Source organism: Heloderma suspectum, chromosome 6 (assembly GCF_057233095.1).
Source record: "Heloderma suspectum isolate Gila_16-S chromosome 6, 16-S_ref, whole genome shotgun sequence".
NCBI classification, from domain to species: Eukaryota; Metazoa; Chordata; class Lepidosauria; order Squamata; family Helodermatidae; genus Heloderma; species Heloderma suspectum.
The window spans coordinates 97,592,536-97,614,552 of NC_139463.1; the positions used below are offsets into that span (position 1 = coordinate 97,592,536).

The window sequence follows — 22,017 nt, forward strand, 5'->3', positions numbered from 1 at the left end:
AGGACATTTTCGTAGGTCATGTTTAGACAGGTTAGAAAAAATTACCTTCTCATTCAGCTGAACAAAAGACAGACAGACATGTATGGAAGCGAATCCACAGACATAAATCTTTAACAGACAGAGAACCCAGGAGTCCTGGCTTTCCAGATCCCAGTTTTTAACTTACTCAGCCTTACTCCTTTCCCAGAGAAAGGAAGAGTCTTCTTCCCAGCCTCCCCTCTTTTCGAAGTCCTCCACTGTGTTCTCCTTATTTGGTGGGGAACAGTGGTGCCCTCAGGGTAGGACTTTGGGGTAGAATTCCAGGGCCCCTCTCAGCGGAAGGCCAGCTTAACACAGGCTGAAGTGAAGTAACACACATTTCTGTCTAAACACACACACAAATAAGGCCATTAAATCCAGAGTCTAAAACATGGATGGGTAACATGACCTCCAAATGTTGTCCTGTAACTTCCATGATTCCCCACCATTGGCTATGCTGGCTATGGCTGATGGGAGTTGTAGGCCAAAATATCAAGAGGGCCGTAAGTTGCCCACCCCTGCTCTAATGTTACCTAACTGCCCCACTGGTGAGGAATTTTCATGGCTTCAGAATTTAGTTGCATAACGGCCAGCTTCAGGCCCTGAGGAAGCTACAGAGAAAGGAGGATTTCACCAGATGTGGCTTCTCCCATTACTGTACCACAGTAACAGAAAAGGCTGCCCTTGTGACTCTTGTAAAGTACAGGAACCTTCGACCTGAGAATAAAGTTATAAAATCTAAATGCTTGGCCATATAGGAGAATAGGCCTAGACATGTCTATGGGATTGGGCTATATTATATAATACAACTCTCCAGGGCAAGGATAACATGTTATTATGTCTTCTTTAAAGCCCATTATTTCTATGCCTTCTGGGTGTGTTAAACTCTCATAACAGTTTACAGTTTCATAACACCTACTAGAGATCGCACTTGGCAACCTTCTAAAGCTGTAAGTGGAGTAAAACCACTTCAGGGAAAAACAAATAGAAGTTTTTCAATGGTGCACAGGATCATGGCTTAAGAGCAGACTTCCCCAACCTGGCACCCTCCAGATGTCTTGGGGCCAACTCCCATCACCCCTCACTGTTAACCATGATGGCTGGGGCTGAAGAGAGTCTTGAGGAGAGTATCAGGTTGGGAAAGGCTGGCTTAAAGCATTAGAATGCATATAAAAGTGTATCATATGAATGCTTAAAGTGAATCAAATATGGAGTAGTAATCCCAGCAAGCCTCAGGGCCAGACACACAAGCAGGGCTGGTATCACGGGTAGGCATGGTAGGACACCTGCCGAGGGCCCACACGCCAGCAGGGGCCAACTGACAGCAACCCCACTGGATTTGCTCCTCCTCTTCATCCTTGCAAGCTGCTTGTTCACCTGCCTCTCATTCCGGCCCAGATAATGGTGGTGGTGAAAATGAGGAGTAGCATATAAGAACATAAGAAGAGCCCTGCTGGATCAGCCCAAGGGTTCATCCAGTCCGGCAGTCCGTTCACACAGTGGCTGACCAGCTGTCAATGACATGGCCTACTTGCTCACTGGATCTCTGCCTGCCAAGCAAGCAAGTGGTGGCAATAATGAGAAAGACGAGGAGGAGCAATAGCAACTGGTGACAATGGTGGTGAGAAGGTGGACTCACTGAGGGAGGGGCCCATTGAGGGTGTCTTGCCCAAGGGCCCTCCAAAGCCTGGAGCTGGCACTGTGCGCAGGGGTGTCTTATGACAGTAGAACAGAGTGCTGCATTTTCCTGATGCAAACCCTCTCCTTGAGTACATTCCTTGTAAGCGTCTACGATTTGAGGCACTTACCACTGACGCTTTGGCAGTTTGAGGTAAGACACTTTGGCCTCCTCTGCCCAAGAAAAAGGCCCAAGACATTTCTGTGCCTTATACTGAGGTCAGGCCATTAGCTTCTCTAGCCCCAGCATTGCCTACTTCAGACTGGCAGCAGTTTTCGTAGGTCTGAGTCAGAGAAAGTTCTTTTCAAGCTCTGATACCTGAGATTCTTTGAACTGGAGATGCCAGCGACTGAGCCCAGGACCTTCTGCATATGCTCTGCCACTGAGCTGTGGGCCCTCTAAAGGTGTCCATTCATAACAGCTTAAATCAGGATAATTCTGAACAACAGGAATTGGTACAGGGGGTCCTGTGAACCCCCAAGTCCTAGATTCAATCTTCTCTTCTCCCAGATAAGTTCCTAGGAGTTCAAGTTCTTTATTCTTCCCTGCCCAGAGAGCTTTGGCTATTGGGTGGTACAGAAATGTAATAACAACAACAAATGCCCCTATCCCTACTTTCACACCAGACTCGACACCCACCTGGAGAAGCCGGAAGCCAGGATCCTAGCCCTAAGCTGAACTACAGTCCCTTTCCTGGAAAATCTAGGAGTCTTGACTTCTAGATCTAAATCCCCCTGCCAAGACCCAGTCTCAAATAACTCAGGAACAGAGCCTAAATTCCCACCAGGCCTTGTGTTTAAACCTACAAGACTACACACTTCCAGCTCAAAGGCTGGATCCATAAATGTGATCACCAGTGGCAACTACCCCTGCACTGGATGCCCATGACAAATATCCCTCCCCCAGTTCTCTGCTTAGGTCCCCTCCATCTCCAGAGTTCTTTGTGTATTCTAGAGCAGGGGTGGGCAGAAGGCTGATCTCCAGATGTTTGGGCTTTCAACTCCCAGAAGCCCCTGCCAGCATGGCCAAGAAAGAGGTGAGGATGATGGCCATCACAAATAACTAATTGGCTACAAAGTTATTTGGCTACTAAGCCAAGCCAAAATGTGTTGGTCCCTGGCTACGATCCTAATTATGTTTATCGGGGACTAAGTCACACTCAACTCAGATGGACCTCCAAGTAAACATATTTAGGATGAGTCTGCAAATCCTGACACCCTTATCTGTATCCATGATCCACCCGCCAGTGGCCTTCTAACCCACATTTGATTTCACCATCCTTTGAAAGAGCCTAGTTCCCCTCCCCTTTTTTTAATGAGCTTAGTGCATAGTGATGGTCACAAGGCCCTGCTTGGTTGTGTCATCACCATGAGTCAGCATAATCCAGGACTGCAAAGTGTGGGGAAGGGAAGAGGAAGGAGGGGTGGGTGGGAGGATTTAACAACGAGGTTTACGCGAGGCACACCCCAGCAATATATCATGTTTCCCTTCAACCAAGAAACTGGCTCAAACTGGATTAACTGGTGTCAACATGTCTGAGGCACACCACGCTCCCCCATCTTGATCAGTGTTCCTCACTACAGGCGCATGTACCAACTTGCTCATTAGTAGCCTAGGAGTCTTCATTTCAGAGTCTGCATGGCTGCAGGAGGAGCGGAGGCCGAGGAATACTAGGGCTTGAGGAGTGGTTATTGTTTCCCCGCCCTAATGCAGTCTTGCTTTTATAAACTGATCAGTCAGCAAAGCCTGGAACATTGCTTCCGAGGCATGGAAATTATTAATTACTAATTAAAAGCCACTAATAGCACCCACAGCGTTGCCGAGTCAGGGCTTTCCACTCCCGTGGCCAGGGCTCTATTACCTTAATTAGACTCATTAACAGATGACATCTTTGGGGTTACAACCCTTAATCTTCCCCCCACCCTTTTGTCTCAATCGTTCAGGACAGAAGCTTGTTGCCAAGTGTAGCAGAAAACCAAGAGCACTCCGGTTTGAGCTCACACGGGACGGGCAGTTGGCTCCCCAGGAAGCTGACAAAGGTTTTAATGTGTGCTCAGCTTTACTGGAGAGCTGATCTATAGCACAGAGGTGAAGGGACAAGGTGTTCCCTTTGCTCTATGTGACACCTTGAGTGTACGAACTCCCAGCTGATGTTGAAGGACCCAGTCCAGCAAGACACCTGTCCTCGTAAGGAAGAAGAGCGGGGCAAGAAACATGCAGGGGCCACTCTTGATATCATCCTCCTGAAGCCAGCTTCTTGAAAGGCTCTGTTCTGACCAGTCTTCCCCAACCTGGTGACCTCCAGATGTTTGGGACTGCAGCCCCCAATTCCTGATCAATGGTCATGCTGGTTGGGACTGTTGGGAGATGAAGTCCAAAGCATCGAGGGGGCATCACATTGGGGAAGGCTGCTTTAGAGACAAGGTCAGCCAACAGGCTTGTGGGTTGGATTTGGCCCATGAGCTGCCGATCATTTGTTTAAGCAACTCACACTCTCACTTGCTCCTCCTGGATTCTGGATCTCATCCATCCTTCCCTCCCGTTGCTGCACAGCTGTCTTCAGGAGAGAGGGGGATTTGTCAGAGGCACAGGGACTGTGCTACCTATGTATTTCTTGCACTGCCCCCTCTGCCGCTCAGAATTGGCTGCACACCACTCTGGTTATTTCCAAAGCAGTAGTCTGTTCTCTAGTTCTGTGTCTCTAATTTACTGCCCAGTCCTGTTTCAAAACATGATGTCTGCTACAGCAGATCCTTCATGTAGAGACTGTGGCTGGGCCAGGCAAATCTCCCCATTTGGGGTGCAGACCCTCTTTCTGCCCAGGAGCCAAATTCCATTTTGGAGAAGCTCTTGGGGGTCACAGTTCAATGGTGGGTGGAGTAAAAGGGACAGGACCAAATATACCATCTTATTTCGGCTTAAAGCTCTTACTGCCGGTAACGAAGCCTTCAGAGAGGCATTTCAACCTTCTGGAAAGGGGAAAAAGCTGCCCAAAGGCTAAGAAACCACCCAGGGTGCTCCAGATGGCAGGTTCCGAGTGCTACCAATCAGAAGGGAGACTTCAGCATGTCCATCTTTTTGTCCTTAACAGATTTCCTGCTGTAAGGTGATTAGAGGAAGGTCATATGGCCATATGGGGAACACTGGAGGGCCAGATTGGGACCCCAGGCCTGAGCTTCTGCAACCCTGGAAGAGCACAGCCAATGGCATCAACACAGTCGATCCCTCCGAGCCTGCTGCATCTCAGGTACATTTGTCCACCTTCTGATGTGGCCTGCTGTAGCACTCAGGATTTGAGTGTTGCCCCACAGGAGGCAGGAAAAGGTGGAGGCTGAGAGATGGGCAGGGCTTGCGGGGCAGCAGCTGCATCTTTTCTTGGCAACGGAGCATTTGGAGAATGCGTCCTCCCAGGTAAGACCGTACGGTCCCAACATAACCGTAACTATACCCCAGTTCCCACTCAGAAGGACTGCATCCTGCCCCCATATAACCTGTCAAAAGATAGCCTGTCAAAGACCATTCGGAAGTCTGTTGTGTGTATGAGACAGAGCAGGAGAGCGAGAGAGTGTGCATCATGACAGGATATAGAAACTGGTCAAAAACTAGTTTTATAGGAAGGCCAACTTTGGGGTGGGGTGGGCCAGAGACCCCTTTTCCCATCCCCAGGGAGACTCCTTGTCCAGGGAGGGCCTAGCAGCTTTGACATCTCTTGTCTTTGAGGGCTAACAGATGCTCTTCAAAAGGCCAGATTTGGGGCCTGAGATCTCCAGTTCCTGCGCTCTAAATGTGCAGAGTCAGGGTTATGTTATGTACTGAATCGCAAAACACACTGTGAGCTGAATACGATCTGTTGTCTGGGGACGTGTAAACAACAATTAAGAGGATGGAGTGTACACAGAATGCCTTGCTCTTGCTCTCATCACTCAGTAACCACATCCAGTCACCTCACCTTTGGGATTAGAAGAAAGAGCTTTTGTGGATGAAGGGGCGAGTTCCAGACAAGACTGATCCTCCAGCCCCTCACTTTTAATATCAAGGGGTTGGTCGTGTGATCAAAAACAGCAGTGCCAGATAAGCCTCCACAGAGGTGAGCAAATAAGCTGGAGTTACAGGAACTGGGGTTGTTACAATAAAGCAGGGGTGCAGGATTTCAGGCCCATGGGCCAAATGTGGCCTTCTGGGGTTCCCCAGAAGGCCACACATCCTTCCACTGGCCCCACCCCTTCACCTTGACTGCCAATTGTTTGGTGATTTCCTGGCTATTGTGCACTTTTTCCCTCATTCCAAATGGTTGAAAAGCTTCACCTAAGTCTTACTTGCCGACAGTGAGAGCTTTAAGCTAAAATATGGTGGCATTTTTGGCCCCGCTTTTGGTTCTGCCCTATTTTGCCTTTGCCCACCACTGGAATGTGATCCCCTGAAACTGAATTTGGCCCTTAAGTTGAAAGAGATTCAACACCCCTCCAGTAAAGAGACCCCTCCTGCCATGAGGCACTGGGTTTTTCAGATACAGTATTTTGTTGAATACATAATTGGAAAAATATGTTTATTATCTTTATATCCCACCCTTCCTCCCAAGGGTTCAGCAGGGTGGCAGAGCTGAGGTTATCTCATTTGAGCCTCACAACAACCCTGTAAGATAGGCAATGAGGAGAGAGATGGACAGGCTGAAGATTTTCCAGAGAGCTTCATGGCTGAAGGGGATTCGAACCTATACCTCCTTAGTCCATGTCCAACACACATTCCTCTACACCAGTCATCCCCAATCTGGTGCCCACCAGATGTGTTGGACTACAACTCCCATCCTTCCTAGCCAGCCTAGCCATTGTACTATTGTGCATTTATTGCATTATTTTGTAAACTGCTTCGGGATCTGTGCAAATAAGCAGCAGTATAGAAATATTGCTCATAAATACATAAAAAAATAAACACACATCTGAAGGGTGCCAGGTTGGAGAAGGTTGTTCTCCACCACACTGGTTCTTACGAGAGTGAAAAATAACTAATCATTTCAGTTCAATTCCTTATTATTTTGGTCAAGGCAAATTCCTCCCAAAAGGGAGCTGAAGTTTTTTCTGTCTCCTGCACCACAGGAGCACAGATGCATTTGACTGTACTGCCGAAGGGGTTCTGTGGCCTCTCTCCACATTTCTATGATGAAGATGGGATGTAGCTAAACATAGCAACCTGCAAGTCAAACACCAAGAATGAAGCCATTTCAGTGTCAATTCAAGTCACCAAGATACTTACATTGCCAGGAGAAAAAGTATACAGATGTGGCCAATGCATTATTCTGCAATTTTAGCAAACTGATCCAGGAAGAACCCCAATCTCAGGATTTGGGGGTGGGGTGGGGTTACAGGTATGTTGTCAGCTGAACCTTAACTGGTTCATTAACAGGGTTTTATACAGCTCCTTGGCATGGCTCTTAAGAGAGGGCTGCAGCAGGGTTTCTCCTAATTCAATGGGACAGACAGAGGGGAGAGTCCAGAGCAACTTGTAGGCCAAAACAGCTGGAAGGCCACCACTCCCATCAGCCCTAGCCAGCATAACCAATGGGAGCTATAGGCCCAAACATCTAGAGGGTGCAAATTTCCCACTCTTGGTCTAGAGGATCAATTGGGATGGGATGGTGCACAGCAGGCAGCCAGCCCCAACCTAGCACCTTCTAGATGCATCAGACTACAGCTCTCATCATCCCCAGTCAGCATCGCCACTGTATATGAATATAGAACAGTATCTCTCATGTCCATGCATGACCTGGGGAAAGATGGGATTGATTCTTCTCAACAGGAGTGGGGAACCTCAGACCCATGAGCCAAATTTAGCCTTCCTGGGGGCCAAATCTGGCCCTTCAGGGTTCCCCAGACAGATACCCCTTTTCCTGGCTACACCCCCTTTCCCCTCATTGCCAGTCATTTGGTGGCTTCCCAGCTTTTGCCCATTTTTTCCCCATTCTAAAAGGTTGAAATGTCCCTCCTAAGGTTCAGTTACTGACAGTAAAAGCATTAAGCTAAAACATGCTAGAATTTTGCCTTTGCCCACCATTGGAATGTGGCCCCTGAGAACTTCTCCAAAACTGAATTTGGCCCCCGGGCTGAAAGAAGTTCAACACCCCTGCTTTAGAAGGATAAATCCCAACTATGCCAAATCCTTGGAAGTTCCAGGGAGGGAGAATTGAGGACAAAACATATTTAGACCAAGGACTCAGTGCAGGCCATTGGACCCCTTTATGAGATAAAAATGGAAGGAAGAATACTCTTCGATATCTGTGGGTCTCTGTACGATTTGGAATTCCCTGTCAAGGGAGGCTAAGCTAACTCCCTGTTTCTTGTCTTTTTGCTGGCAGGCACTTTTTTTTTTTTCAGGCAGGCCTTTGGCATTTAAACTAGGTTCCTGTCAAAGGAGGTTTTCACTAGTTAGGTGTTGTCTTTCACTGATGTATTTTAACTTTGTTTTTAACCTGTTTTGATATGTTAATTGTGTCTTTGTTTTTGCATTATAACTATATTTCTGTTTTAATTTAAGTAAATTTAAAAGTTATTTTATTTAAGTTAGCCACCTTGAGTACCATTTTTGGCAGAAAGATGGGATATAAATGTAAGAAATACAGTTGGGGAGAATGGGGAAATAACCATGTCTGTTCACAGCAAGGCTTTTGTTAAGTACTATGTGTAATCTGTGTGCTAAGAGGAAAAAAAAAAGTCTGTTCTAAAAATCAAATCTCTGTGCCAAGGGAAGCTGGATTCTGCCGCCTACATAAATTTCTCTGTATGTTATTTTCGTTTTTTCCCTTGCTTCCACAGGCCAAGTAGCAATGAAGTCCCGCAGACTGATCACAGGAAATCCTGTGGTAACCTCTCAGCTTCTGATATTTCACCCAAGCATTTCTCACACACTTGTCAAGCCTGTGTTTGCAGTCTTAAGAACTAGAAACTTGCCCTTTAAAAGAAAATCAAAACTTTCAGGAGACTGCACATAGTACTTGTGTGCCCAGCATATGGCTTTACAGAACATGAGTGGTCTGTAGAGCCATCACGTTCTGAAATGATTAACACTCCCTAGAAAGAGCTGATAATTTGAAGTATCACATTCTAGAAAGATCTGTGGATGGGCCTCCTATGACAGATAGGGTGTGTCTGCCCCCTGTTGGATCTGTTGGAAAACAACCAAGAATGGAATTAAGATGAAATTGGATGAAGATGAAGTTCATCCAACAAGCACTTAACATGATCTGTGGCAGCCCCTTCACCAACCTGGCACCCTCCAGATGCGTTGGACTACAATGCCCACCATGCTGGCTGGGGATGTTGGGGGTTGTAGTTCAACCTGGAAGGCACGCAGTTCGGGAAGGCTGACCTGTACTGTCTAGCAGTCATTCAACACAACAACAGGCTAATCCAAAACAGATGCGATGGAGGGGAAACCTAAATGTTCGGGCAGCCAGTGGAAATGAAGGAGGTTCTTTTTCTTTTCTTTTTTTTTTTTACATAAAAAGATGTCTTCTACCAAGCCAAGCCAGTGGTCCATCTTGGCCAAGGATTTTTTACTCTGTCTAGAAGTGCCTCTCCAGGTCCTGCGATCCTCTAATTCAGGGCTAGGAAACGTTTGGCCCTCCAGATGTTGCTAGGACTACAGGTCCCATCATCCTTGACCATTAGCCATGCTGGCTGGGGCTGTTGGCAGCTGGAGTCCAACAACATCTGGAGGGCCCCAGGTTACTCATCCTGGCATAATGGACGATGGTAGGAATTGAACACATACTTTATTCATTTCTTACATTTATATCCAGCCTTTTCCTCCAAGGAGCCCAAGGTGCTGTACATGATCCTCTCCATTTTATCCTCACAACCACCTTGTGAGGTAGGTTAGGCTGAGAGTCCATGACTGGCCCAAAGTCACCGAGTGAGCTTCATAGCTGAGGGGGTGGGGCCAGAACCCGGGTCCCCTGAGTCCAAGTCCAACACTCTAACCACTGCACCATGCTGGCTCGTTCCTCATGTACAAAAAAAAAGAAAAAAAAAGAGCTCTGCCATTTGATTAGGGCCCCTTTTCCTGAGAAGTGAGGAGTCTTTCTTCCCAAACCATGGCTATAATGCAGAATAATCCATTCCCCTGCCAAAGCAGCATGCAGTCTGGGTTCCTGCCCCATATGCCACTCACCCAGCCCCCCTGCTGCTGAATCCAGGCAGCCAGTTGGTTCCGTAAGAAGGCCATAGTCCAATCCATCACAGTGCTGAACCAGTCAGAACTGGACTAGGTTTGGAGAGAGAAAGACAGTGTCATAATAGTTCTGATTCAAGTCAGAAAAAGAGAGAATTCAAACTTAACTGTAATGTAAGACAGTAATGTAACCAACTAACATCACAAAGTAGTGGGCAAGCTTTAGAGTTCACCAGAACTATTCTTCAGGCAAGATATTAAGAAGAAAAAAAGATGGAAGAGTGGACCGAAAAGTCAATCTTGAGGATTGTAATAGTTTCAGGCTGTAATCCTAAATGCACTTACTAGGGAATAACTTCCATTAAACTTAGAGGGACTTGCTTCTGAGTAAGCACTGTTAATAGAGGAGGTGCTTGACAGACATACAGCCTAAGTTTAATGGGACTTACTCCAAAGGATTCCAGACTTGTACAGCAATCGTATGCATATTTACTCAAAAGTAATCCCACTGTATTCAGTGGAGCTTACTACCAGGTAAATGTGCATAGGATCACAGCCTTCTTTGCCTAGATCAAGGTTCTCCAACCTTTTTGACCATGGGCGCTTTGGCATTTTGAAAACTGCCCTGGGCGCCACCACAAATTGCCTGTTGAAGGGAGATGGGGGGCCAATCACAAAAATTTTGGGAGCACCCCCCCATGTGTGTGTACATGAATGTGAACCCTCTGTCTGTGCTACTCACTCTGGCTTCTTCCTTTCTTCCTCCTCTTTCCCTCTCTTCCCATGCCTGATGCAAGCAAATGGAGCAATTTCTCCAATCATTTGCATGGGGGGAGAAAAAGCCCCCTACTGAAAATCAGTTTGAGGGGAGGCAAAGGTTATTTATTTTTATTTATTTATTGCATTTATACCCCGCCTTTTTTCCTCTTGCAAGGAACCCAAGGCGGCTTACATTATCCTCCTCCTCTCCTGTTTATCCTCACAACAACAACCCTGTGAGGTGGGTTGGGCTGAGAGTCTGTGACTGGCCCAAAGTCACCCAGTGAGCTTCCATGGCCGAGTGGGGACTAGAACCCGGATCTCCCAGCTCTTAGTCCAACACTCTTGCCACTACACCACACTGTTACCCCCCATCAAGGACCCTGTTGATCCAAGGAACCTTAATGGTGGGTGGATTTTACCCCCTCCAGCCTTTCTTGGATAGGGGGGCTTTTTCCATCCCTGTTAAAGCCAATGAACCAACCACTCCATGGTAAAGTAGAGAGCAGAAGTAACGAGAACATGGTAGTTCTTATATCTGCAAGACTAGAAATTAATTTTAGATGGTGCCTTAAGTAAAGACGCCATAGAATCGAAATTGGGTAGAGAATGCTTCTCTGGCAGGGGAGTGATTAACATTAGCAGGGCCTCCGAGAAACAAGAGGCCCTGAGAAAGGTTCCACATCCTGCCAGCCAGCAGGTCTCACAGGAAACAAACAGGATATTTGTCTGCCCACAGGAGTGCCAGACCTAGGCAGGCAACATGTTACCCCAGAGAGAGGACAGGGACAGACAAGCAGGGTCAGCAGAGATCCTTATCAAGTAGGAGAAGCCTCCTTCTCAAAACACAAACCCTCTAAGCCGGGGTTGGACAACCTGTGGCCAGATGCTGTTGGACTACAACTCCCATCAACCCTGACCATTGGCCAGGCTGGCTGGGACTGACGGGACTTGGGGCCCAAAAACATCTGAAGGGCTACAGGTTCCCTACCCCTGCTCCAAGACCTAGAGTCTGAGGCACCCTTACCCAACCCGGGGCCCTTCAGAGGTGGTGGAATATAACCCCCATCATCCCCAGCCAGCATGCCCACCATGCAGCGAGTGATAGGAGTTGTCATCCAACACGTCTGGAGGGCACCAAGTTGGGGAAAGAAGATCTGAGGGTTAGCTCTCCTTTCTATATATTTATTTAATCAACCACTTTTGTATCTCAACTGTTCCTCCAAGGAGATCAAGGCAGCAGGCATGGGGCTTCCCCCACATTATCTTCACAACAATCCTGTGGTGTAGGTTAAGTGGAGAGCTGGAGACTGTCTCAAGTTATCCCAGCAAGCTTCATGGCTGATGGACACGGCTACAACTGCTTGCATCTTCCTCGGTTCAAATGAACGCAGATGGGCCCCAAATTTTAAATGTGCCCCAGAAGTCAGTTTGTTGGAATGAGAGGCACAGCCACGGTCCAAAGCTCATCTGATAATCCCTGCTCCCTTCTAAAGCACCCACCCAATACCTTCTGGGGTGGCAATGCAAACATCCTGCTTCCTCAGTCCTTCCTCTGCCTCCCCATTTTTACCTGGGCAATGACTCTGTATGCGAAGTAGAAGAAGACGACAATCCGGCCCCAGTTGATCCCAGTAGCAAACATGGGCTCAGCCACCGCGGCCAGGGCTTTCAGTGGGTTGTCACCGGTGACACTTTCTGCCATGCTGCAAGGAGAGAGCAGCAGCAACACGCAGAGTGAGAAACCCAGGGTTAAGCAGGAACTGGTAGAGCTCAATCAAGGTATACATTTTATTTAATTTACTTACTTCCAAATTGTATATATCCCATGTTTGGCTGTAAACAATCTCAATGGGGCTTACAACAACAATACAACTGCAAAACAACAATACAGCAATAGAGATAAGAGAAGCAAAGACAGCAGCTAAAAAACATTTAAAGCGCCTCAAATATCATTAAAAGCATGGAAGAACAGGACAGATTTTGCCTGGTGGAAGGGAGAGAGGGAAACCATTTGGGTGCCACCATGGAGAAGGCCCTTTCTCCAGAAACACTTGGTGTGTGTGTGAATGTGAAATTGAGTGTGTGAGCATATCAACCTTGAGCTCAGTGCATCAGATTCATTTGCGATCCCCACACCTAGTGATATCCTGATTACTGTTGAGCTCCCGCCATATACGGAGCATGCACTCGCGCAGTGAGATGACCTGGGCAGAATCTGGCACATCCTCCCCATGTGGTGTATCCTCCCCAGCTGGTTGCTCCAGTGGGGCTGTCTGGGGATGGGAAGCTGTGTGTTGCTGCCAGAGAGTTTTGATGAACCTGCAAGAGAAAGGTAGAAGCATGTTAAGGGGCTAGCCCCAGATAATCTGAAAAGGAAGGGCCGAGCAATGATGTCGAAAACCAGGACCACATCTCCACAACAACAGAAGGAGAAGTGAATGGAGGAGTACCAGATTTTTTTAAAAACAGGAATCAGCTTTGCTGCACTTTGGTCCATGCAGGGCTCCACAGCAAGTTCTCAGCACCAGTAAAAATCACTTCACAGAACATACTTCCTGGTAGGTTTAGGGGTTGGAGTGAACGTCATCTGACTGGCGGGGCTGCTCAACCAGTAAGAGAGGCTTCCCCCCCACTGCGCTCTCCCACCCTTACTCCTTTCCCCTGAAACTCCAGATGCACCTGAATTTCAGGAGCAAGCCTCATTGAACACAATGGAAGTTACTTCTGAGTGGACACTAATTGGTTTGTGCTGGGAATCACAGGGGACAGGAAACACCCCTTGACCAGGGTCACGGTGAGGGCACACCCCTGGGCAGGGCTAGTGTACCTGAGGTCAGTGCAGGGGTTGGGGCACACAACAGCTATACCGTGGAGAACCTGACTTAAGGAGAGGAATTGGACTTTAAGCAGTCTCAGGAAATCCGGTTTTTCCCTGATAAGCTCCGGGGTGGCAGCTGGATGGCCATGACATCATGTATCCCTAATGACCTCCACACACAGCCAGCACGGAGTAGATCGCTGGTAGAGACACCCCCTTGGACTTATGGACAAGCAAATAAAGGCTTGAGGTTCTGTGTGGGCAGAGATACTAGACTAAGGTTAGCACAAAGTGGTGGCTGGGGGATCAGAGTTAAGATGCTCCTGGATGCCTTGGAAGGGGTAGGCATTGGGGTCTGCTCTATCAAGAGAGGGGGAAAAGGGATCGGAGGTGCGAGAACTCCTCAGTCATGCTCAAGCACTCAGGGACCAACAATATCACATGTAGATTGCAAATCTCACCTACCCAAGAAGCAGAGCTTTTCCAATTCGAAGGATGTATGAGAGGTTCTCAGACGTTCCTTGACAAGAAAGAGGATAAGAAGTTTGAGTCTTTAATCTCCCCAAATTCTGTTCACAGAGGGCCTAGCTCCTGGTTCCCTCTTCTTACTTTTACTATTTCCTATTGTTTCCTCCTCCTCTTCCTACTTATCTGAGATCCCAGGAACCCAGGTACTATTTCCTTCCAGCCTTGAAACCCCAGAATTCCCCCCCTTCTCACACACACACTCTCTCATACTCACCCCCCCCCCCACAAGCCCATATCCAGACATGTTGTGCTGAGGGGGACTTAGGGAGACAAGGAATCTTAGATTTAAAACATTTAGTTGTATCAAATATTGATTAAAAAACCATTAATTTAATAATATATAAACATCAAGACCCCAAGTGCTCATCAGTTAACCCAGAGTTTTTGGGCTCATTGGCCAGAACAGTGAAAATAAATTTCTTTCTTTCTGAACAATTGGATAAAATTGCCTGCATGATTCTCCTTATGTTTTCATAAGACAATTAGTGATTTGGCATGCTTACAGATTGAGGGGTCCGAGCGCTAACAATCAGAAGGCACTGTGCAGCAATTCCACCATTTCTTCCTTAAAGGATTTTCCATGGTAAGGAAAAAAAATGGAAGAGGCAGTGGGAAAAAAATCAGAGAGTTCTGAGTGGAAGAAGATGTTGTCCGGACACCGCCCCCTGCATGAAATTTGGTGAACCAGGCAGGGCAATGGCACCTTAATTGGCCTTGTATGGAAACACCCTTACTTTTTTTCTTTAATGATTTTTTAAATGGAAGCTTAAAATCTGGGGGGAGGGAGGAGCCCTACACTGCTCCCCTTGCAGTTGCAACCCTGATACCTTCCCGTCTTGGAAGTGAACCAACTGGCACCCACATATAGGTTACTGTATCATTTTCGGGACATGGATGGGGCTTTATCCTATAATGCACTGAAGAGCAGGGGTGGGCAACACGCAGCCCCCGAGGGCTGCATGCACCCCCATCCTCTTCTGTGGCCCCCACGGCCTCCTGAATTTAGCAGCACTGCAGTGCTGGGCAGGAGTACAGCCTGAAGGGGGGGAAAGTGCCCCCCCCCCCGTTTCCCATCTCTGTTGTAGAACACTGCTGTAGCACAGCAGAACATTAATACTGGCCCTCCCTATCAAGGCTCTTGGACTACTGAAACTGCAATGCATACCCTTAAGCCTAATGAAACATATTCATTAGCTCCCCTTGCTATGAGGTCTGTGTTGTTTGTTTTGTGAATGGCCACTGTTAAGCTAATCATCCCTGTCTGTACTTGTCTGCATTTCAATGCCCTCTGGCCACACAGTTTATCTCTCTCTCCACCTCCAGCATATATAGATAACTCTGCCAATTTGAGGTAACACTTCAGGCATCTGATGAATGGAGAGCAGCTATGAAAGCTTATGCCAGAATAAATGTGTCAGTCTTTAAGGTGCCACAAGCCTCTTGTTGTAATTTAACATAGCGGGAGAGGGATATATTCTGAAGTAATGTGCCTGTGTTTTTGAAACACACCGGAAATCCCAATGAATTCTAATGGCCATTTAGAGCGAAATCACATGCTGCTTCTTGCAAAATTTCGGCTTAAATTGAAGAACGTTGGGAAAACCACTAAACCGTTCAGGTATGACCTAAATCATATCCCTTATGAATATACAGTGGAGGTGAGGAATAGATTTTAGGGATTAGACCTGATAGACAGAGTGCCTGAGGAACTATGGATGGAGGTCCGTAACATTGTTCAGGAGGCAGCAACGAAATCCATCCCAAAGAAAAAGAAATGCAAGAAAGCCAAGTGGCTGTCTGATGAGGCTTTACAAGTAGCTGAGGAAAGAAGGGAAGTGAAAAGCAAGGGAGAAAGGGGAAGATATACCCAACTGAATGCAGAGTTCCAGAGAATAGCAAGGAGAGACAAGAAGGCCTTCTTAAATGAACAATGCAAAGAAATCGAGGAAAACAACAGAATGGGAAAGACTAGAGATCTCTTCAAGAAAATTGGAGATCTCAAGCGAATGTTTTGTGCAAAGACGGGCATGATAAAGGACAAAGAAGGCAGGGACCTAACAGAAGCAAATGAGATTAAGAAGAGGTGGAAAGAATACACAGAAGAACTATACCGGAAAGATCTGAATGTCCCTGATAGCCATGATAGTGCGGTCACTGAACTTGAGCCGGACATCCTAGAGAGTGAAGTCAAGTGGGCCTTAGGAAGCATTAGTAACAACAAAGCTAGCAGAGATGACAGTATTCCAGCTGAGCTATTTAAAATCCTAAAAGATGATGCTGTTAAAGTTCTGCATTCAATATGCCAACAAATCTGGAACACTCAACAGTGGCCACAAGACTGGAAAAGGTCAGTTTACATTCCAATTCCAAAGAAGGGCAACGCCAAAGAGTGTTCAAACTACCGCACAATTGCGCTCATTTCACATGCCAGCAAGGTGATGCTCAAAATCCTACAAGCTAGGCTTCAGCAGTATGTGAGCCAAGAACTACCGGAAGTACAAGCGGGGTTTCGAAGAGGCAGAGGAACTAGAGATCAAATCGCCAACATTCGCTGCATCATGGAGAAAGCAAGAGAATTCCAGAAAAACGTCTATTTCTGCTTCATTGACTACGCTAAAGCCTTTGATTGTGTGGATCACAACAAACTGTGGCAAATTCTTAAAGTGATGGGAGTACCAGACCACCTTACCTGTCTCCTGAGAAACCTGTATGAGGGTCAAGAAGCAACAGTAAGAACCAGACATGGAACAACCGATTGGTTCAAAATTGGGAAAGGAGTACGACAAGGCTGCATATTGTCACCCTGCTTATTTAACTTATATGCAGAGTACATCATGAGAAATGCCGGGTTGGATGAATCAGAGGTTGGAATTAAGATTGCTGGGAGAATTATCAACAACCTCCGATATGCAGACGATACCACCCTAATGGCAGAAAGCGAAGAGGATCTCAAGAGCCTCTTGTTGAGGGTGAAAGAGGAGAGTGCAAAAGCTGGTTTGAAACTCAACATTAAAAAAACTAAGATCATGGCATCTGGCCCCATCACTTCCTGGCATATAGAAGGGGAAGAAATGGAAGCAGTGACAGATTTTACTTTCTTGGGCTCCAAGATCACCGCAGAAGGTGACTGTAGCCATGAAATTAAAAGACGCTTGCTCCTTGGGAGGAAAGCTATGGCAAACCTAGACAGCATAGTAAGAAGCAGAGACATCACCTTGCCGACAAAGGTCCGTCTAATCAAAGCTATGGTTTTCCCAGTAGTAATGTATGGCTGTGAGAGCTGGACTATAAGGAAGGCTGAGCGCCGAAGAATTGATGCTTTCGAACTGTGGTGCTGGAGAAGACTTTTACGAGTCCCCTGGACTGCAAGGAGGTCAAATCAGTCCATCCTAAAGGAAATCAACCCTGAGTGCTCATTGGAAGGACAGAGACTGAAGCTGAAGCTCCAATATTTTGGCCACCTGATGCGAAGAGAAAACTCTCTGGAAAAGACCCTGATGCTGGGAAAGACCGAAGGCAAAAGGAGAAGGGGACGGCAGAGGATGAGATGGCTAGATAGCATCACTGATGCAATGAATATGAACTTGAGCACGCTCCGGGAGAGAGTGCAGGACAGGAAGGCCTGGCGTGCTATGGTCCATGGGGTCACGAAGAGTCGGACACGACTGAACGACTGAACAACAACAACAACAACGCCTCTTTCACAGACCTTTTGCTCCCCGCCCCTTCTTGTTTAGTTTCTTTAGGGTGCAATCCTATGCATGTTTGGACTGGAAAACAAGACATCAATTTGGACACTGGTGACAATCCTGCAATAAAGATAAGCGACCATTCATTCTTGTTCTAATGGGTTTCTGTAACCACCCCCAAACCCCAGTGAACTCGGACTTGCAATTTGGAAGGAAACATCCGGGGGGCCATTCAGCATGTCCCGTGGCCTCTACGTAGGAATGGCGAAACATCTGAACCGGTTTAGCAGCAACACAGCTTTGTCCAGCATGGCTCAGGTTACCAGCAAAAACCTTCCAGAGGGCAGAGAAAGTGGACTTCCACGCAGATTTGAACCCCAAAGCATTCTGAGATCTCGATTCTGAGCATGTTTACTCAGAAGCCAATCTCACTATGTTAAATGGGGTTTACCAAAAGCATAATCTTAAACATGGCTGGCTGGGGCATGCTGGGAGTTCTGGGACTCTTTTGTCTAAACGTGCATAGGATCGAGCCCTAAGTGTGCATACGATCTCAGCCTTTATTTTAAGCCAGCAATGTACTAGTTCAGCCTTCCCCAAGCCGGTGCCCTCCAGATGTTTTGGATTACAGCTCCTAGCATTCCTGACTTTTAGCCATGCTGGCTGGGAATGATGGGAATTAAAGTCCAAAATATCCGGACTGGGGGAGGCGGCCTCTAGTTGCCACTGAAAAGCACATCCAACTTCTGAGAAATGAAAGTAAAAGCTGCAAACGCAACCCACCCCGCTCCCGTTTCTCTCATCGGGACCCCCGCTCCCAAAGCTGTTTCTCTCCACCCGCAACTCTGACCACTCTCCTACCTGGCCCCCCGAGAGGCAGGGCAGTTTGCCGACCCCCTGTCTCCTCTGCAGCCATTCCGATCAAGAAGTTGCCGGCTCTCCGCAAAAGACACACCTCCCTCTCTGCCGAGAAGCGCAGACGCAGCGGGCAGAAGGCGAGGAGACCGGCGCTCTCCCTGGGCAGGACGCGGCTTTGAGGAGGTACTCAAGGCGGGATCCTTTCTGATTTTTAAACGTTTATATATATTAGCACGCACGCGCGCGCGCGCGCACACACATTTCAAGAACAAGCGTCAAGACAATTGCAGTTTAAACGGAAAAGCCTGGGAGTTAGTCCCATTGAACATTGTGGGACTGACTTCGGAGTAATCTTATGCTGGATTCCTCTTTAAGGCTGCCATCCTATACATGCTTACCTGACTGGGAGTAAGTCCCATTGAACGCAACGGGGCTTACTTCTCAATAGGCATGCATAGGACTGTACTGTAAGCCCCATTACTTGGGAGTAAGCCCAAGTAATAGTAGTTGCCTGTTTTGGGGAGGAGGTTATAATACTGATAAACCTTGCATTGGAATGCTCTTTAATGTTTACTGATGTACATGTCCTCTTAAATTATTTACTGGCTTCCTGGGAGTTAATGCATGTCAGCACAAATGGATAACCACTTTTGACAGCTAAAATACTGATATTACAACATGGAATCATAGGGTTGGAAGGGGCCTCCAAGACCAACGAGTCCAACCCCTTGCTCAGTTCAGGAAGCCTGATTCCCAGGCACTCTCCCATCCAAGTAGCGTCGAGATTGGAAGGATAAATGCTCATCTTCTATAATGCCTTGGATTGAGGACCTAAGAACACATTTGAACAGGCAACATACCTTCGGGATATCTGGTATGCTTATGTTGAGGTTAATGTACAATTCTTAGCCATGTTTTCATACACACACACACACACACACACACTTCATATGCATGCATTGAAATTGATATATTCAAATCTATGTCACTACAGTTCCCTCTTTTTTGTTCTGTTTAGTTGAAATTTTACAATAAAAAATGATTTTAAATAAAGGATACAAGAGTAATGGCGTCCCAAACTATTGAGAACTCATATGTGCTGTTTCATTTTCTCCAACCTAGTGCCCTCCAGGTGTGTTGGACTACAATTCCCATCATTCCAAGTTGCTGCCAGACACATCTGGAGAGCACCCGGTTGAGGAAGGCTGCTTAAATCACCCTCTTCATTTTAATCCCTATTTTTTCCTTTTGTGGATAACTTATTGCTTTTTTCCCCATTTTGCCTTTTTCCCCATGCAAAGCCAAGTCCATGTACTTGCATGTGTGCGTGTATATATATGCACCCCGTTATTATCCCTTCTATTTTTAATGACACACAAAGCAGCTGTTATATAAAAAACCTAATGTTACTATTACTAGCACTGGCAATAATGGTTATAGGATGATACTGGAAAACAAAAATAGGATACACTGTGAATGGATGGACAGCAACAGGAGATGGCTGTTGCTGAAAAACTAACATAACCTATTGATCAGAGGGATAATCAAGCAGGACTCATTTTTAGAAATGTGGTTCCCCTTCATTCATACAGGGTCTACAGACCAGCATCCACCAAGTGCACAGTCATGTTTTCAGAAGGGTGTAATAACAAGCAAGGCTTATAATTGAGAAGTGATAATTTTGTGGCTGTAATAAAACTTAAAATGTGTACAGCAAGTAAATGTTCAGGGACAAAGATCCTAATATATATAGAACCTGTGATGAATAATGTAAAACAGGCTCTCTGTGTTGATGTTTTTGTTGTTATATCATTGTTATATTGTATTTCTAAAATAAAACACTAGTTTCTAATATCTATCTAGACACAGACACAGTCTACATTTTCCAGGAAGTGGTACTGGGGGTGCTTCCAAGTTAGGCTTTTATAGAGCAATCACTCTGCCTCATTCACAAAATTTTATTGGAGGCCCAGACATTATCTTCCATTTGTTACCCTCCCATGTTTTCCTACCATTTCTTTTGCCTTTCTTTGCTTGCCTTCCAGCTACACAGAAAATCAGGGGGGGGGGGAGCTGCACAATGCCTTTTGATTATGTAGTGTTAGGAGGAGCCCTCTGTCTGGAAGTATCCCAGTTGCCTGAAACTGTTCCAGTTGCTTACTCTCCAACTACTTGTAGCAGATGAGTTTTTCCATCAGCAAGTGGTCCCACACTTTTCTATACCAAGTTTGCATGGTAGGTTCAAAGCGGAAGGGGGGGCCTCATCATAGAGACTACAGACAAAACACCACCAAAAAACACGATTGCAGAGACCTCCGCACCTAAAAGTATTGTTTTCAGGGAGCTTATGGCTTGAAGAACTGAAATGGAGAAGACAACAAATTGGGTTCCTAGAGCTAATGAAGTCCAAAGATAAAGTTGCCAATCTGACCAAAAAAAAGATAATGCTCCCAAGCGTTGTTTTTAACTCACCCCAGTGATCTGAACATCAGACCAGCCATGCTGGATCAGACCAAAGGCCCATCCAGTCCAGCTTTTGGTTCTCACGGTGGCCAGCCTGAGGCCCGAATGAGAATTCCAGAAGCAGGACATGAGCTCAAGTAGCACATTCCTGCTCATAGACCCCACCAGCAACAGGCATTGAGAGGTGGAATGCCTCCTGGAGGTGATATACAGGCATCACAACTAGCAGCCATTGATAGCCTTATCCTCAGTCTTAAGGTAGCCTGTTCCCATTATTGACTGAATCAGCTGGTGTGCTATGACAAATTAAATAACTTTAGAAACCTGCTTGTGAGCCCAAAGTTCCCACCAGAAAAGGCTGCCTGTTGTGTCTTATGTGATTCTCTGCTCTGGCTTTGCCTTCTTTGAAGGGATGTGTAATTCTATCACACTTCTACATCAGACAATAAGAGACAGAGACTGACAGCAGCCCATTAAGTGGTACAGACCATCCTACCATCCCAGGAGTCCACCACCTCATTCTACTGTAGATATAGAGGCCAGGGTGGCAAAAGGCAAGAGAAAGTACTCCCAGAATTGTATCCTGCCCTGTCTATGGTCTAGCTCAGTGTATATTTTGAACTAATTTCGCCAGTTTGTGGTGTATCTTGCCAAATGCAAGAGTGGCTACAAATAAAAGGTGTGTGTGTGTAAATTACAGATTTGTGCAAGTGTCTAGCAACTCATTTCTCTAGCCTGCTTTGTCTGCTGAAGGCTTAAAGAATATGCCCCTTCCCCAACCTATTTGTCTAACTAATTTCAAGATGATCTCTTGCTCAGGGAGCGATCTTCATCAAGAGATAGCTAAGAAATACTCAATTGTCTCCAAAGTTCCTCCGTCTCAAAATGGATTAGGTGTAAATGTAGTTTCAAGTGCAGTGCTGAGATCTCCTCTCTCCTTTGTTCGTACACTGGCATCCCCCCTTCCTTCCAACTTCTTCGAAACAATGAGGACTAGAAGCATATACATCTCAAAAAGCCAATCTGTGTTGGCCAAATTC

The 22,017-nt window shown here is 46.5% G+C and overlaps 1 protein-coding gene across 4 annotated transcripts; it reads right to left on the reverse strand.

Moving 5' to 3' along the window:
• Nucleotides 1-235: 235 nt before the first annotated feature.
• On the reverse strand, nucleotides 236-18,621 carry LOC146341993 (apoptosis regulator BAX-like). Of its 4 annotated transcripts, none has more exons than XM_084805414.1 (6): nucleotides 18,518-18,621; nucleotides 13,905-13,959; nucleotides 12,758-12,940; nucleotides 12,192-12,324; nucleotides 9,860-9,952; nucleotides 236-364 (listed from the first exon to the last, which is right to left on the reverse strand). In XM_084805414.1, exons 1-6 carry the CDS (start codon nucleotides 18,570-18,572, stop codon nucleotides 248-250), a joined length of 636 nt encoding a protein of 211 aa, XP_084661540.1. In that variant the 5' UTR covers nucleotides 18,573-18,621; the 3' UTR covers nucleotides 236-247. The 4 variants fall into 4 exon arrangements, with proteins under 4 accessions (XP_084661540.1, XP_084661541.1, XP_084661542.1 ...); XM_084805415.1 differs by lacking the exon at nucleotides 236-364 and adding an exon at nucleotides 5,672-6,883; XM_084805416.1 differs by lacking the exons at nucleotides 236-364; nucleotides 9,860-9,952 and adding an exon at nucleotides 6,527-6,883.
• Nucleotides 18,622-22,017: the final 3,396 nt, after the last annotated feature.

Excerpts from the sequence above, each read along its gene's own strand:
- LOC146341993 (XM_084805412.1), bottom strand. The coding sequence starts at position 18,572 with ATGGCTGCAGAGGAGACAGGGGGTCGGCAAACTGCCCTGCCTCTCGGG. Across the intron at positions 12,325-12,757 it reads AGTAATCAGGATATCACTAG|CATGGCAGAAAGTGTCACCG; the intron begins GTGTGGGGATCG and ends CTCTCCTTGCAG. Across the intron at positions 9,953-12,191 it reads CATACAGAGTCATTGCCCAG|TCCAGTTCTGACTGGTTCAG; the intron begins GTAAAAATGGGG and ends CTCCAAACCTAG.